At 37.1% G+C, this 14,101-nt stretch overlaps 1 protein-coding gene across 1 annotated transcript; it reads left to right on the forward strand.

Moving 5' to 3' along the window:
* Positions 1–1,104: 1,104 nt before the first annotated feature.
* LOC133731478 (E3 ubiquitin-protein ligase RSL1-like) lies at positions 1,105–9,106 on the forward strand (the record flags this gene model as incomplete). The annotated part of the gene is made up of 10 exons (XM_062158841.1): positions 1,105–1,838; positions 2,015–3,262; positions 4,506–4,544; positions 4,683–5,353; positions 5,430–5,535; positions 6,100–6,217; positions 6,470–6,542; positions 7,614–7,679; positions 7,756–7,824; positions 7,964–9,106. Coding segments are annotated over 2 exons (1,008 nt in total), but the record flags the coding sequence as incomplete, so codon positions are not given.
* Between the last annotated feature and the right edge of the window lie 4,995 nt (positions 9,107–14,101).

A 14,101-nucleotide genomic window follows, 5' to 3' on the forward strand; every position in this document is an offset into this window, starting at 1 on the left:
ACCCGTACACAGCCTCCCAGGTCGCTGAAGTGTTCCTCAAAGAGGTGTTCCGTCTTCATGGCATGCCCCGCTCCATCGTCTCCGATCGCGATCCCATCTTCCTTAGTCATTTTTGGGCTTCATTCTTCAAATTGCAAGGCACCAAGCTATGCAAAAGCTCGGCCTATCACCCCCAATCCGACGGTCAAACTGAGGTCGTCAACCGATCATTGGAACACTACCTTCGGTGCTTTGTGGCAGACAAGCCTTCATCTTGGCACGGCCTCATCCATTGGGCGGAGTGGTGGTATAACACTTCCTACCACTCCACCATCAACATGACTCCATTCCAGGCCCTCTACGGCACCCCACCACCATCAGTCACCAGATATTTACCTGGTTCCACCGCTGTGCACGCCGTGGACGCCGCCTTGCGAAATCGCGATGAGCTGTTGCAGGCCTTGAAACTTCACATGTCCATGGCCCAGAATCGGATGAAGCAGATGGCAGACAAATCACGCACCGAGAGGGCATTTGCCATTGGCGACTGGGTCTTTCTCAGGCTTCACCCATACCGCCAGAAATCCCTCCTCAAACGACCATCTCACAAGCTCGCCCCGAGATTTTACGGGCCCTTCAAGGTCGTTGACCGCATCGGAGCAGTGGCCTACAAATTAGAGCTGCCACCGACTTCAAAGATCCACCCGGTCTTCCATGTATCCTTGTTGAAACACCGGATCGGTGACTCTGCTCCCACCTCCCAGACGTTGCCTCAGTTCGATGATAAGGGCGAGATTGTTTGGTCCCCAGCACGCGTGCTCGACATGGCTGTGGTCCAGAAACATGGCCGCTCTATCACCCAATGGCTGGTGCAATGGACTGGCATGCCTGCTGACGATGCCACCTGGGAGGACGCCCAGTCCATCATGGCGCGTTTCCCCCACTTCGGCGACCGTGGTCGACCTGCCTCTCAAGAGGGCGGGACTTGTTAGGACAAGCCCACCTAAGATCCCCATAATCCTTTTGTAATAGCCCATTAGGCCCAGCAGCTTAGCTTAGCCATTCAAGCTGGGAATGACGTCTTGGTGATCCTGTACCAAACGTCGCTTTCTTCTTTTGTCCTGATGGGAATGCCATCTATATCTGTATTCAAACTGCCAAGAGCTGATATGGATTAATGATGATGAATTCTTAAACCCAGTTTACCTTTCTTATTTCTCTGCACCCAACAGGGTTCTTAAGTTCAAACCCTCCAATATCTCTTTTGGGAAAAGCAAGCGAATAAAAACCTCAAACGAGGGTTCTTGTTCTACTTCCAAAGCCCCATCTTTTGTTTGTGAAATTTGTGTGGAGACCAAGCCGGCACACGAATCGTTTGGTATCAAAAATTGCAGCCATGTTTATTGTACCGATTGTGTGGTCAAATACGTGGACTCAAAGCTCCAAGAAAATATAACAAGCATTGGGTGCCTTGTACCCGATTGCAAAGGGTCACTGGATCCCGAGTATTGCCATTCGATTCTGAAACCCGAGGTGTTTGAAAAATGGGGGACAAGGTTGTGCGAGGATGTGATTATTGGATCTCAGAAATTTTACTGCCCCTTTAAGGACTGCTCCGCAATGTTGATCGACGATGGGACAGAGGTAGTGAGAGAATCAGAGTGCCCTAACTGTAAAAGATTGTTCTGTGCGCAGTGTAAGGTTCCTTGGCACGCGGGGATTACTTGTGCCGAGGTTAAGAGGTTGAATAAGGATGATCTTATTATGGAGAAACTTGCTTACAAGAAGCACTGGAGAAAGTGCCCAACGTGTGGGATCTATGTGGAAAGATCAGGAGGCTGCACAACAATACCATGCAGGTCTGTTTATCTTTCTGCTCTCTTCATTTGATTACTTATGCCACATATATATGTATGTATATTGGTGTTTGCTGAATGCCTAATCCTATACTGTTTGAGTAGCTTTGGTAAGTATAAGTGTACAACAACACGGTGAAACTTATTCTGAATTATAATTTTGGGTTAATTACTTGCAGGTGCGGGACTTATTTTGACTTCCATTGTGGACGACTCGGTTGTCCTTTTTGTGGAAAACGCAGAAAGAATACTATGGGCTACTGCGTATTCATGAAGGAATACAGAAGGATTCAGCGGGACCGGGGGGAACCCTATAGTCAAGCTACTGCTAAACTTGCTACTGAGAAATGGAGATCCATGTCTCGTTCTGAAAAAAAGCCCTATGAGAACCCAGAGATGAAACCGACTAGAATCATCCGGGTGCGATCGAAGATGTCGAGTAAAGAAGGCTAATGGATGAGTAGAATGAAGCAACATAAGTTACTTAGTTGATGCCGAGCTACATTCACTTCTTTCTTAATTAAGCTCTTTCTCATGGACAATAAGGTTTCTTTTTATGTTTAATGTTTTTCAGTTAGCTTTATTATAAAGAAAAAAAATGATGTTAAATTCTCCAATTAACTCACCCTATTTTGTGTCCACCAGTAGAGCTTTCAGTACCTTAATTGTTTTGGGATTGGGACCTTTGCAGTCTCTAAGGCCATGACATATTATATTATGTTCTGTGTTTATCTATATTTTCTTTAGTTATGATTATCACATTGAATTCTTGGTATTTTCATGCTCATAGGTAAATAATTAAGCTGCAAGATTTCTGAATGAGATTCTCTTTTGTCTAATATGTGAAATTATAAAAGTGTTTTTTTTTTTACCTTATAGTTGTAATGTGGAGCTCTGAAAGGGGTTTGTCTTAATTGTTGATGATTAGTTAGTTTGAAGTTTCAAGCTGTCCCTGAGCAATTGATGAGTCCTGAACTCCTGATTTCTTTTTTGTTATTGATGCACACACAGATGATGCAAGTTTCCGATTTTTTATTTGCAGAAACTCTTTGTTTTTCTTTTTAACATTGCACTTTGGCTGAGTTCTATTCTGCATCAAACTCAAACACGGGAGAATAATTGATTGGCTAGCTATGATCATATTTGATGTCTCTCAGTTGTGAGAATAATTGATTGGCTAGCTATAAACAGGTATATCTATCAGTTTGGAAACTGGAATTGATTTTAGGAAATTATGTTAGGTTTAGTTTGGTTTAGCAAAAAATTGAAATTGAGAGCAGCAGGTATTAGAAATGAAATCTTACCAAGTTCTATGTGCTTTCTCTGTGCTTGATTATGAGAAACAGAGAGTGGAAGAAGAGTTTGAGCTTGTTGCTTGCTTGGTTATCTATTTTTGCAGGTCAACTGTAGGAAATCAAATCATCAAGGTAAGTTCTTTTGAATCCTATGTATTTAAGTCCGTATTTATATATGTTGCTTTGTAAGAAACCTAGGAGTTGAAATGCAATCATGTTCAAATTTATTCTGGATGAGGTTTCTGGAAAGATCATTGCAGTGAGTTGAGTGTTTCTCTCAGGTTCTCAGTAGAAAGGAAGAAGCTGTGAGTTGAGTGTTCCATTTCCAAAGAATGTGTGGTAACACTGATTGTGACTTTAAACAGCAATAGAACTGAAGAATATGAATTTAAATAATTTGATTCTGGATCTAAATGCATGCTTGAGCATTGCACAGTTAATGAAACGTCAAGTCAACATGAATATATGTGTGTGTGTGTGTGTGTGTGTAACATTTTCAAGTTTACTATCATTTCCTTGCTCAGGTTTCTTGGCTATATACTGCTCAATCTTTTTTTTTTTTTTTTCTCTCGGCTCTCTACCAGAGGGGCACTTGGTGGTTACAAAATTTCATACTATTCCGATTGTGAATCCTGAGATGTCTTTCTTCGTTTTCACAGTGTATAGATGTGATTCAATGTTTCAACTTCTCATAGCCTACTTCTACTTTCACATGCAAGTGGTGCAATATAGATATATCCTAGTTCTTAGGATGGTCGGTATGAAATCACACACTTAGTGCAATTGGAAATGGATTTAGATAAGGATCCGGGTTTCAAGTTTCAATCTTCAAGCTTCTTGTGGTCTTCAGATACATTTGTTTGTTTTTATCAATTACACCAAAATTCGTGCCTCAACAAATATAATTTTCTCTTAGCCTTCGTTTAAATGATAGATGATGATTGATGAGGACATAAAGTTGCTTGATAAGGAAAGCTATATATGAAATGATGGCTTTGTCTTTGTCCACCCAACACCAGAACCCATCTGTTTGGACTATTGCAGTTTATATTCTTCTTCTTTCTTATTTTTCATTTTTCTGGGCAAAAGCAGTACTGAGCAATTGCTCTGATACTGTTTCCTTTATTTGTTGTTTATATTACTCTTGATGATGAGGTCTAGGTTACTATATTACAATAATTGAATAATTAACTACTTTTGAGAAAGTTTGTAGCTTTTGTTGTTTTTAATAAATAGTGACAACCATTTGATTTAGATTATCCAGGTGCATTAACTGCATTGAAAAGGCCTTTGAAGGAATTTAATTTCCTTTCTGCTCATCTGCTTTGAGGCTTTTGAATTTCTCTAATTTGTGTTTGTTCTGCTTTTCTTGCAGTTCGATACCATTTTATTAGATCCAGAGGATTATAGGCCGGTAATTTTTCTGGATCAATGATGCTTTAACCACCTTAAATATATGTAATTATGTGTCTTGGGAAAATTTATTCATGTTCTCATTCATAAGTTGCTTATAATGTCAGCTATTAATATGTGTAATTCTATGTGTCTTCAGGTGACTGTTTTGAGCAAGAAGCTTGCTTCCCTGTTGTGACTGAAAGTTAAGAAGTGCTCTGTTCATTTTGATTTAATATTTTGACCCTGCAGCACTCAGATCAAACTGCCTAATTGTGCAACCGACTTTGTGAGTTAATTTCTCCTCAGTTTCTTTGTTTTTCAGTTCTTTGGTTTTCTTGCTCGGTTATAGTTACTGAACCAGTACAATAACAGAAGAACACATCAAGAATAACTTGGATGCACTGAAAGTGGAGGGGGTAATGTCTTTGATTAATTTCCTTCGAAAGATATTTCATTAGGTGCAGAGTCACCTATAAATTAGCTTACGTGAATCATACCATTAATAATGATGAATTTGTTGCACGGGCACTCAAGCGACAAGCTATTCATATTAGACCATCATGAGGCATTGATGCCAGACTTAAGGCATATAAATTCAAATACCTCCTTAAAGATCTATGCTAGCAGGACACTGCTTTTCTTGAAAAGTGATGGAACTTTCCAGCCATTGGTGATTGAACTAAGCTTGCCTCATCCTGATGGAGATTAACTCAGTCGCACTAGCAGTGTGTTCACACCAGCTGAAGGGGGTGTGGGAAGCTCCATATGGCAGCTGGCCAAAGCTTATGTTGCCGTAAATGACTCTGGAGTTCAACTTATCAGTCACTGGTATTACTCTTTTAAACAATCCTTAGGGAACAAGTTTATCCTTTGAAAATTTGACAGAAGTTTTATCCAACTGCAGAAACCAGAAGATTTAGATGAATATAGTTCAAAGGTTGCTCGTCCAAAGCCTCATAGAAGGGATAGCCCACAGAAGGGATAGCCCACCTTGGAGAGCTATTCAAAAGGTATTAATTATTCAAGTTTGTGTGGTTTCGTTTTAGAATTTTTTTATAAACTGCCGTGGAAAATGATTGGTTTTATTTGGTGTCTATTACTGGTTTTCTATCTTCAAATATTTAGGGATTTTTTTTTTATGTTCATCTCTCTATATCATGAGAGAGATAAGCCAGTGATACAACTGATATTGAAGTTTATGAGTTTTGGTCTGTAGGGATAAGCCAGTAGAACAACTGAGCTTCATTACTAGAAAAGTAGAAAGGAAGTTACTTTTGATGCTAATCGCCAAACCTGTGAGCATCTTACAATCAACGAATCCACAGATCTTTTATTCGATAGTAAAGAGATCCAAACCTGTTTGTTGCAATATAAGGTTGTAGTTTTAGTGAGGATATGGTTAATGTAAAGCTTTATCCATTTTATTCTTTGTAGGTTCAGGGATTTGGTTTGTTCATACCTAAGAAAATAAACAAACTGTAATGAACTATTTCTAGATTGTTCTGTATATTTCCTTCTCTTTTTTATTTTACATTTCTTGCATGATCAAGTTAACTGGGATTCTGTATGTACAGTCCATGGATCTGCAGATGAGTGAACTTCAGTTGAAGATGCATTTGAGTCTGCCAATGAATTAGATCAGGGCTAAACCCCCACTGGAGAAACTTGATACCAGCTTGGTTAAAATACCAGGTGTCAGCTGAATCTTTCTCTTTACAAGCTTGGTTAAAATAACAGTTTTTGTAATATGTAAAATTATAATTGTATTATATTATGTAAATCATGATTTGAGGAAAAAAAAAAAATTAAACCCGCAGCATGGCGCGGGAGAATTTTCTAGTTAAACTTGAAAACATTAAAGTTCCAGCCTCTTCAAACTCTTAGACAATCATGTACCTATTGTCTACCCTTACATTTTCTGAACTCTTCATATGGTTTCTGCAGCATACTGAGGAACTGCAATCAATGATTCAATCCCCAAAAACGTTGGTGATAAAATGAAATCTCTAAGATACCTGTAATTTCAGTTTACTTCACCTGTTTTTTTTTCTTTTTCTTTTTTTTCTTTTCCCTTCCTTTCTTTCAGTTGTCCTGTTAAGGATTGATACTAAGCACAGCAGATCTATTCCATTGAAAGAACATTAGATCATCTAGCTTGAACCACCACCAGTGTCTTCTATCACCTCAAAACACCTTCTAAACTGCCTTAAAGTGAAAGATTCTATTAGCTCTGACTATAGCAACATGTGACACTACCATCTAGAACAGCAAACACAAATATGTATATCTTTGGCGGTAATTGCTACACAGAACTAATTTCCACATTATACTTCAGGAGCGATTTCTAAAAACATCAATAATGTAACAGAAATTAGTGCCAAAGGAGCTTAGTAATTATGACATGAACCCAGCCATTTCATAATTTTGGGGACATAATACACATACATTGAGACGGGGCAAAGTATACTTAAAGGTGTAGAATTGTTTACAACAATGTTAGGATTGAAACTCCCTGAGTTCTCAGAATGCATATGGCATATATGAATTCAGAAAGATGGTAAACTATTAGTTGCCGCAAGGTAATATCTTCAGTTATGCAGGCAGTTTATGTGTTTTAAATTTTAAGTAATTATGTCTTGTATCTTTACTATTCTGCTTACTTATGATTGTCTGTTTTTTTAGCTTAACAGTATATTCAATCTCACGATTTGAAACTTATGTATAAGACCATTGCTGATCAAATATCTAAAACTTGAGACAGGGAAAAATATACTTAAATGTATAGAATTGTTTACAACAATGTTAGGATTGATACTCCGTGAGTTCTCAGAATGCATATGGCATATATGAATAATTCAGAAACATGTAAAACTATTAGTTGCCGCAAGGTAATGTCTACAGTTATGCAGGCAGTTTAAGTGTTTTAACTTTTAAGTAATGTCTTGTATGTTTACTATCCTGCTTACTTATTACTGTCTGTCCTTTTAGGCTAACAGTATATTCAATCTTATGATATGAAATTTATGTATAAGACCATTGCTGATCAAATATCTAAACCTTGATGATGCTCCATTTTTCTGTATTGCAGAGACTTGAGTTTCAACAGCTTAACTGGTGGACTCCCAGAGTATATGAAATCAGATTTACTTTACATGTAAGTGAATACCATGAATTTAGTTGCCAGCCTGACTTGTTTTTACATATTCATCTATGGTCAATATGTTGTTCAGGTCTTTTTCCACAAATATGCTTAATGGGACGATACCTGCTTGGATCCTTCTGGCAGTCCAAACTAGGATGTATGCTTTCATATTCTAACCTCTGAAACAATAACATACTTTCATACCTTTCATAATTGTTTGCATCTTAAGCGTAATATAGTTGCATTCTATATATCTCTCTAAAAATTTGACCGTGTTTATATTTTTACTCTTTTAGAGATCTATCATTCAATAATTTGTCAGCATTGGACTCTGAGAGTACCAAGAAACCCAGATCTGTGAGCATTGGCAACTATTTTTATCCCTTGTAGTTAATTTCTTATCCATTGGCAATTATTTTATCCATTAGAAATGATGAATACATACTGTCCGGGAAAAGAACAAAAATGTAAGTTTATTCTTTAGAATTGCCATTCTACCTACTCTATTTGAATTATGCAACTGACTGTGATCTTTGGAATGAGCAAAGGATTTTTTTTTTTTGGGTCAAATAACTCTCACATATTACAAAGGTAATACAAAGACAATAGGAGTCCTAGGCCCAAATACCCAATAGACAAAACCCATAACTACACTAATACTAAATGACAAGTCAGAGCCCAAAAGGCCAAAATACCAGAATCTTCACTGCAACACAGGTTGGCTGCCGTGGTAGTACTCACGACCAAATGAGCTCCGACAGATTCTTGACTTCCTGAGGCCAAATAACTCTCCACCATCATTCTCCACACCGAAATTGCAGGCACAGGAAGAACAACAAGAACAAACAAAGAACTTAGTAAAGGTAGTCGTGGAGGTGGAGACCACCAACAACACAACACCACTGGTCCGGCTATGTCCACAAGCCTCGGTGGTTTGCTGGTACTGCTGCAATCTTTAGATGAGAAGTTAAGCGAACAGATCCCTGTCGAGACTCCAAGGGTTGAATGTAAATATATATAATTTTATGTTATTTGATGAAGTTCATTTTTGTATAATCATTACTATTTAATTCTGACCCTCCTAGCTAATATTTCTGACTACGCCACTGCCATCAAGGATAACTCCGCGTCGGCCAAGTACGTGGGCGTTGTGTATGCGAGGATTTGGGAACATACTAAGGAATTGCTCTCCTTCAATAGTCACATTGCTCAAGTTGTTTCCTCTGTTTCTATGGAATTAACCTCGAGAGCATCCACATCATCCATTTTGATCGAAGGGGAAGATGAAACAGAACACATTTCTGAGAGTACCGCCCTAGAGATTTCCAAATGAAATAGAGTAATCTAGCCAAATATTTGTGTCTATTTTCTTTTCCTTGTTTTCGGATATGATGGACTCTACCGCGACTACTGTATTGATTATGTATAAAATCGATGCTAACAAGAATACTAGAAATGGGAATTTCATCTTCCTTACTAGTTTATTTTTTATTTATTTTTTTGGTTTCATAACTGTACTTATCCATCAATATTTATAAAGAATTCGAGGTCAGTTCCCTGCAAAATCCACACTCACGTGCATGTGTGTGTAAGCTAGATAAACTAGGATCCTGGAAAAGCCTACATTGTACAATGATTCCGAAGCTCCTCCATTTTTTTTTTTTTTTTTTTATGACATTCCCAAGTTCCCTCTAATCATCTCCCTTCCCTTTCGATAAGACACGAATGAAATACAGTGAAGTAAATACTCTCGGCCCAACCCAAAATCTAAATTTTTTAGAATATATAGGTGCTGCACCATCACAAGTCTTATGCTGGTTCAGTTGGCATATGTTCTGTTAAGTGGTTGTTTCTCAACTCACATCCTTGGTTCGAATCTTGGTTGCCCCCTTTTTTTCTTTATATTCGTAGGTCAAAATCGAGAAGACCAAAAACATATCGACCAATCCTCTATGCCACCCAAAAATGGGGCTTTTTTCAAAAGGCACTATTGAATACCTCGTGACTCACGAGGTTAGTGGTAAGATCGATATTATAGTAGATGCACTAGCCAAATAATTGAGTTATCAGCTTAGAGCTACTTTTCCATCTTTTTACAATTTGTTGGGTCACGTGGTACATGATCTACTTTCTTTAAAATTTTAAATGGATAATGGCATGGTGCTTTTGGTCAGTGGCAAAGATCGTCATTATTTTGGTCTTTGGTCTTTGTTTCAAATTTTGGAAGTCAGTCTTTTAACTTTCAGAGTGTGTTAGTAGAAACCCAGTATTTAAATTTTTCTAATCAACCAAACTAGCTGGCTAGTTGCTATGTTAATATGTTATCCACCATGGACTCATGGAGTCGTTCCCATTGGCCGTTAATTATTGTCGAGCCTCATGAATTAAAACTCAAAAACCAAACTCACAATTCTTTCCCAAGTTAAAAGAACTAAAGATACATATACAATCGCTTTGATAGGAAAAGCTTCTATGCATGACGATCGAATAGTTTCGCTTGCTAATGGCAGATATTGTCACCATTTACCAGCTAAAAGATGAGCGCAACTAGAGAAATTCTTAGGTGGGGGTTTCCCCACCACGTGGCTTTAGGGCCACCCAATCAGATCAAAGAATTTTTTTCTTCTTTTCCAAAAATGTCTCTGCTCCCTAAATGTACAATACCCAAAAGACCCCCCTGCTAGACAGTGATTGGTCTGCCGCATTGCCACGTGGTGCGGGTGCCCCACGCAAGTCTTTCTCGCGCAACTACAATAGATTGCCTGCTAAGCAGTGGACAGCCGGATCAATTCGATCATACTTTTGACGTTACAATATGATATTAATTAATTATATTAGTATTTATCCTCCATAAAGCTTATCCTTATCAGCTGGAATCTTTCCCTTTTTATAATCCACCATTATGAACAACTAGCTATAGAAGCCCAGATTCCCAGAAGGAACCAGTGAATGTTGTACGTGCTACGTGTAAAGTTTACATGCAAAGTCCAAAATTAAAAAGAAAAAGTGACGTCTTACCCATTGAAAAAAAACTCAAAAAGCAATGATAGGGTCTCAACGAGGGACTCAATTAGAGGCCCCATTTAGGCAGTAAGAAATCATATTATATGAAATGAGAATTAATTTTATTTTTAATTTAGAGATGTCATTTGATTCTAATTAGATATTTGAATGGAAATAAAAATAAAGAAAATTCATTATAAACTCAATTCTTATCAAATTTAATGAAAAAATTCACCTATTATTTTTTTCAATCTATAGCCGATCATTACTAATTAGGATAAAATATTGCTTTTCTTTTTTCTAAAAATTATACATATTGCTACTATTTAAATCTAATAAACATTAGTCAACTAGCAAAATTAACGTATTCTTTAAATACCTTAATTGTAGATTTTTTTTATTGGCCCCATTATTCCTGCAATTTTTCTTCTACTCATCATTATTGCTAATTATGGATCTTTTCTTTACATATATTTTTTTTTAATTCAAAGGTTTTGTAGTTTTTTTTATTTTATGAAATATGACAATTTTTTTATTTATCAGCAAAATCATACATAACGATTTAACTACGTGAGACTAACACAAAATCATTGCCTAAGCGATTCAACTTTTTAAAGAAACAAAGAAGCTCATCAAAAAAAGTTCTAATTCATCTATGGGAAATCAAAAGAGACACAGGTGAAACGAACGCCCTTGGCGTCATAATTCAAGTAATAGGTGAGGAAGAAACATTTGCTAAGAGCATAATGTCACTTCCTTCCGAGATGCCCATGATCTCCTTCTGGCAAGAGCAGCGCCACTGTCGGTGCCTGATGCAGCTGTGAGGATGGACGTCCGCACTTTTGTTGCACTGCGGACGTCCTCTTATGATCTGGCCTGTGTGTGTGTGTGTGTGTGTGTGTGTGTGTGTGTGTGTACAGGGCCCTTCCACTATCATTTTTTCGGTATTTCTTAGGGATAAGGCATTAGACCAACTTTTCGATCATATTTCGGCATCTCAACCGTTCAGTTTTTAGGTCCTAATATGTAGATCATTTCTGCAAGTTCAGCTAAATCGGTGATCGTTAAGATAGCAAACTAGGTTAAATCAATAGACGAACTAAATCTGTCAAACTTGAACCGTTCATACTTATAATCTTTAATCGCCGCTTTGAATGCCTTAAAGATAATCAATTTGACTGAAAATTTACAGAAGTGATCTACACATTAGGACCTAAAAACTGAATGATTGAGATGCCAAAATATAATCTAAAAGTTAGTCTAATGTTCTGTCCTTTGAAAAGACTAAAAAAAAATGATCCCTCTCTAAAAGGACACTATACACACACACACACACACACACACACACACATATGATACTGTTTGGTTTGAATTGTTTCATAAGAAATTGTGTTTTGTGATGTGTGGCTTGGATGGCTCATAGGTCCCGTTTGGTATGGGTGTGAAAATAAGTTGGCTATTATATTGTGATATGAGAATAAGCGGCTATTAAATAAAGTAGTTGAGTGATTGGTAAAATAGATTTTGAAAAGTACTTATAATTATAGTACTAAAAACAGTGGCAAAGTGTTTTACTTAACTTAAAATAAGTAAGGTTTAGTGAGCTTCTACTTTTCAACTCTGGCTTAAAAAAAACAAAAACAATTGTTTTCAGTTTTACCAAGTACTTTACTTATTGTCTATTATTTTTAATTTAAGCTACTTACAAGCTTTCCCAAACGCAGCCATAGTATCATAATTTTGGTCCTTTTGGACTAATTTACTTGTATATATTGTTGGTCTGTGAAAACCATAGCTAGTAAAAAAGAGACGTGTATAGTATGTGAAAAATATGTACGTGTATTATTCGGACATTTCATTAAATAGATAGTTGAAATGTTCGGCAAAATATTTTTAATTATTTAAATAATTCAATTTTTAATTTTAAAATATTAATTTATATTCATTTTTGTTTAATAATATGTATAAAATACCAAAAAAGAAACGTGAAAACCGGGTGTAGGACTTGTATAATATTATTGACTTCAAAAATACGAAAAATTTAACGAATTCTTTTTAAAAATGTAAAGTATGCATGAAAATATTTTAAAAAAACGTAAATACATGTTTCATTTACGTATAATATAAAAAATTTCTAACCAAGATGAAAACTGAAAAGTGATCGAGATTCATATTCTTCTCGTAAAGTTGATAATAATCTTCTTCTTTTTCCCTTTTTTTAGGGAAAAATGCACGAACAGTGTCTGGAGACTCTGAGGACTGTCAAAATGATACCTGAACTTTCAAACGTATCAATGTGATACCTGGACTTATATTTTCTTATCAACGTAGTACCTACATCAACTTTCCGTTACGGCTCCATCAGTTCGAGTCACGTGTGACGCATATGAGGCTGAAAATGAGGGCAAAAAAGACTTTTCCACTCCATCAAATCCTAAAGGGAAAAATGCACGAACAGTGTCTGGAGACTCTGAGGACTGTCAAAATGATACCTGAGCTTTCAAACGTATCAATGTGATACCTAGACTTATATTTTTTTGTCAACGTAGTACCTACATCAACTTTCCGTCACGCCTCCGTCAGTTCAAGTCACGTCTGACGCATGTGAGGCCGAAAATGAGGGCAAAAAAGACTTTTCCACTCCATCAAATCCTAAATGAATAAATTTAAAATTGAAAATAAAAGATGATTAATTTTTTTTTGCTTTTTCTATTAACCAAGATCAATCCAATATATTCTCAAAAAGAAAAAAAAAATACCAATCCGATAAGTATGAACCTAACATTTGTTCATGTTCATCTTCTCAAACCCAGCAAAAAGGCAAAAAAAAAAACAAAAGAAATCTCAATTGTTCATGTTCTTGAACCCATTCTTGTTCATCTTCTTAAACTCGACAAACCCATTTTGAAAGAGAAATGAAAGATCTGGGAACTCCAAGAACAAAAAAGAATGAGAAATAATTTTTTTTAGCAAAGCTTCTCCCTTGTTCGATTCACTTCTAAAACACAAAACCAAGTCCAACTTGTTTCTGCAAAATCATTCAACCCTATTCAACTCCCAAGTCTGCCTTAATTGGTGGCAACACCAGCAGCTGCGGCGAGGACCACGAGGTCCGCGCCCTGAAGAAGCAGGCCGAGCATTGGATCTAGGAGAAGACCCGCTGCCTTATCAGCTTCCGCCGCGAGGTCGATGGCCTCTTCAACACCTCCAAGTCCAACAGAGAAAGCACGAAGACTTGGATTGCAAAACAACCAAAACAATCACAGATGTATCAGATCGAATTAACACAAAATTTCATTCCTCCTTTGAAATCGCCTCAACAACATCAATGCAGACCTGTTGTGAAATGGGCAATGAAGAAGAAGAACCAAGAAGACGTTGCAGAAACCCTGAATTTCATTTTTCGTCACCACCCACACCCACACCTCCAC

The sequence above is a fragment of the Rosa rugosa genome, chromosome 2, assembly GCF_958449725.1.
Source record: "Rosa rugosa chromosome 2, drRosRugo1.1, whole genome shotgun sequence".
Classification (NCBI taxonomy): domain Eukaryota; kingdom Viridiplantae; phylum Streptophyta; class Magnoliopsida; order Rosales; family Rosaceae; genus Rosa; species Rosa rugosa.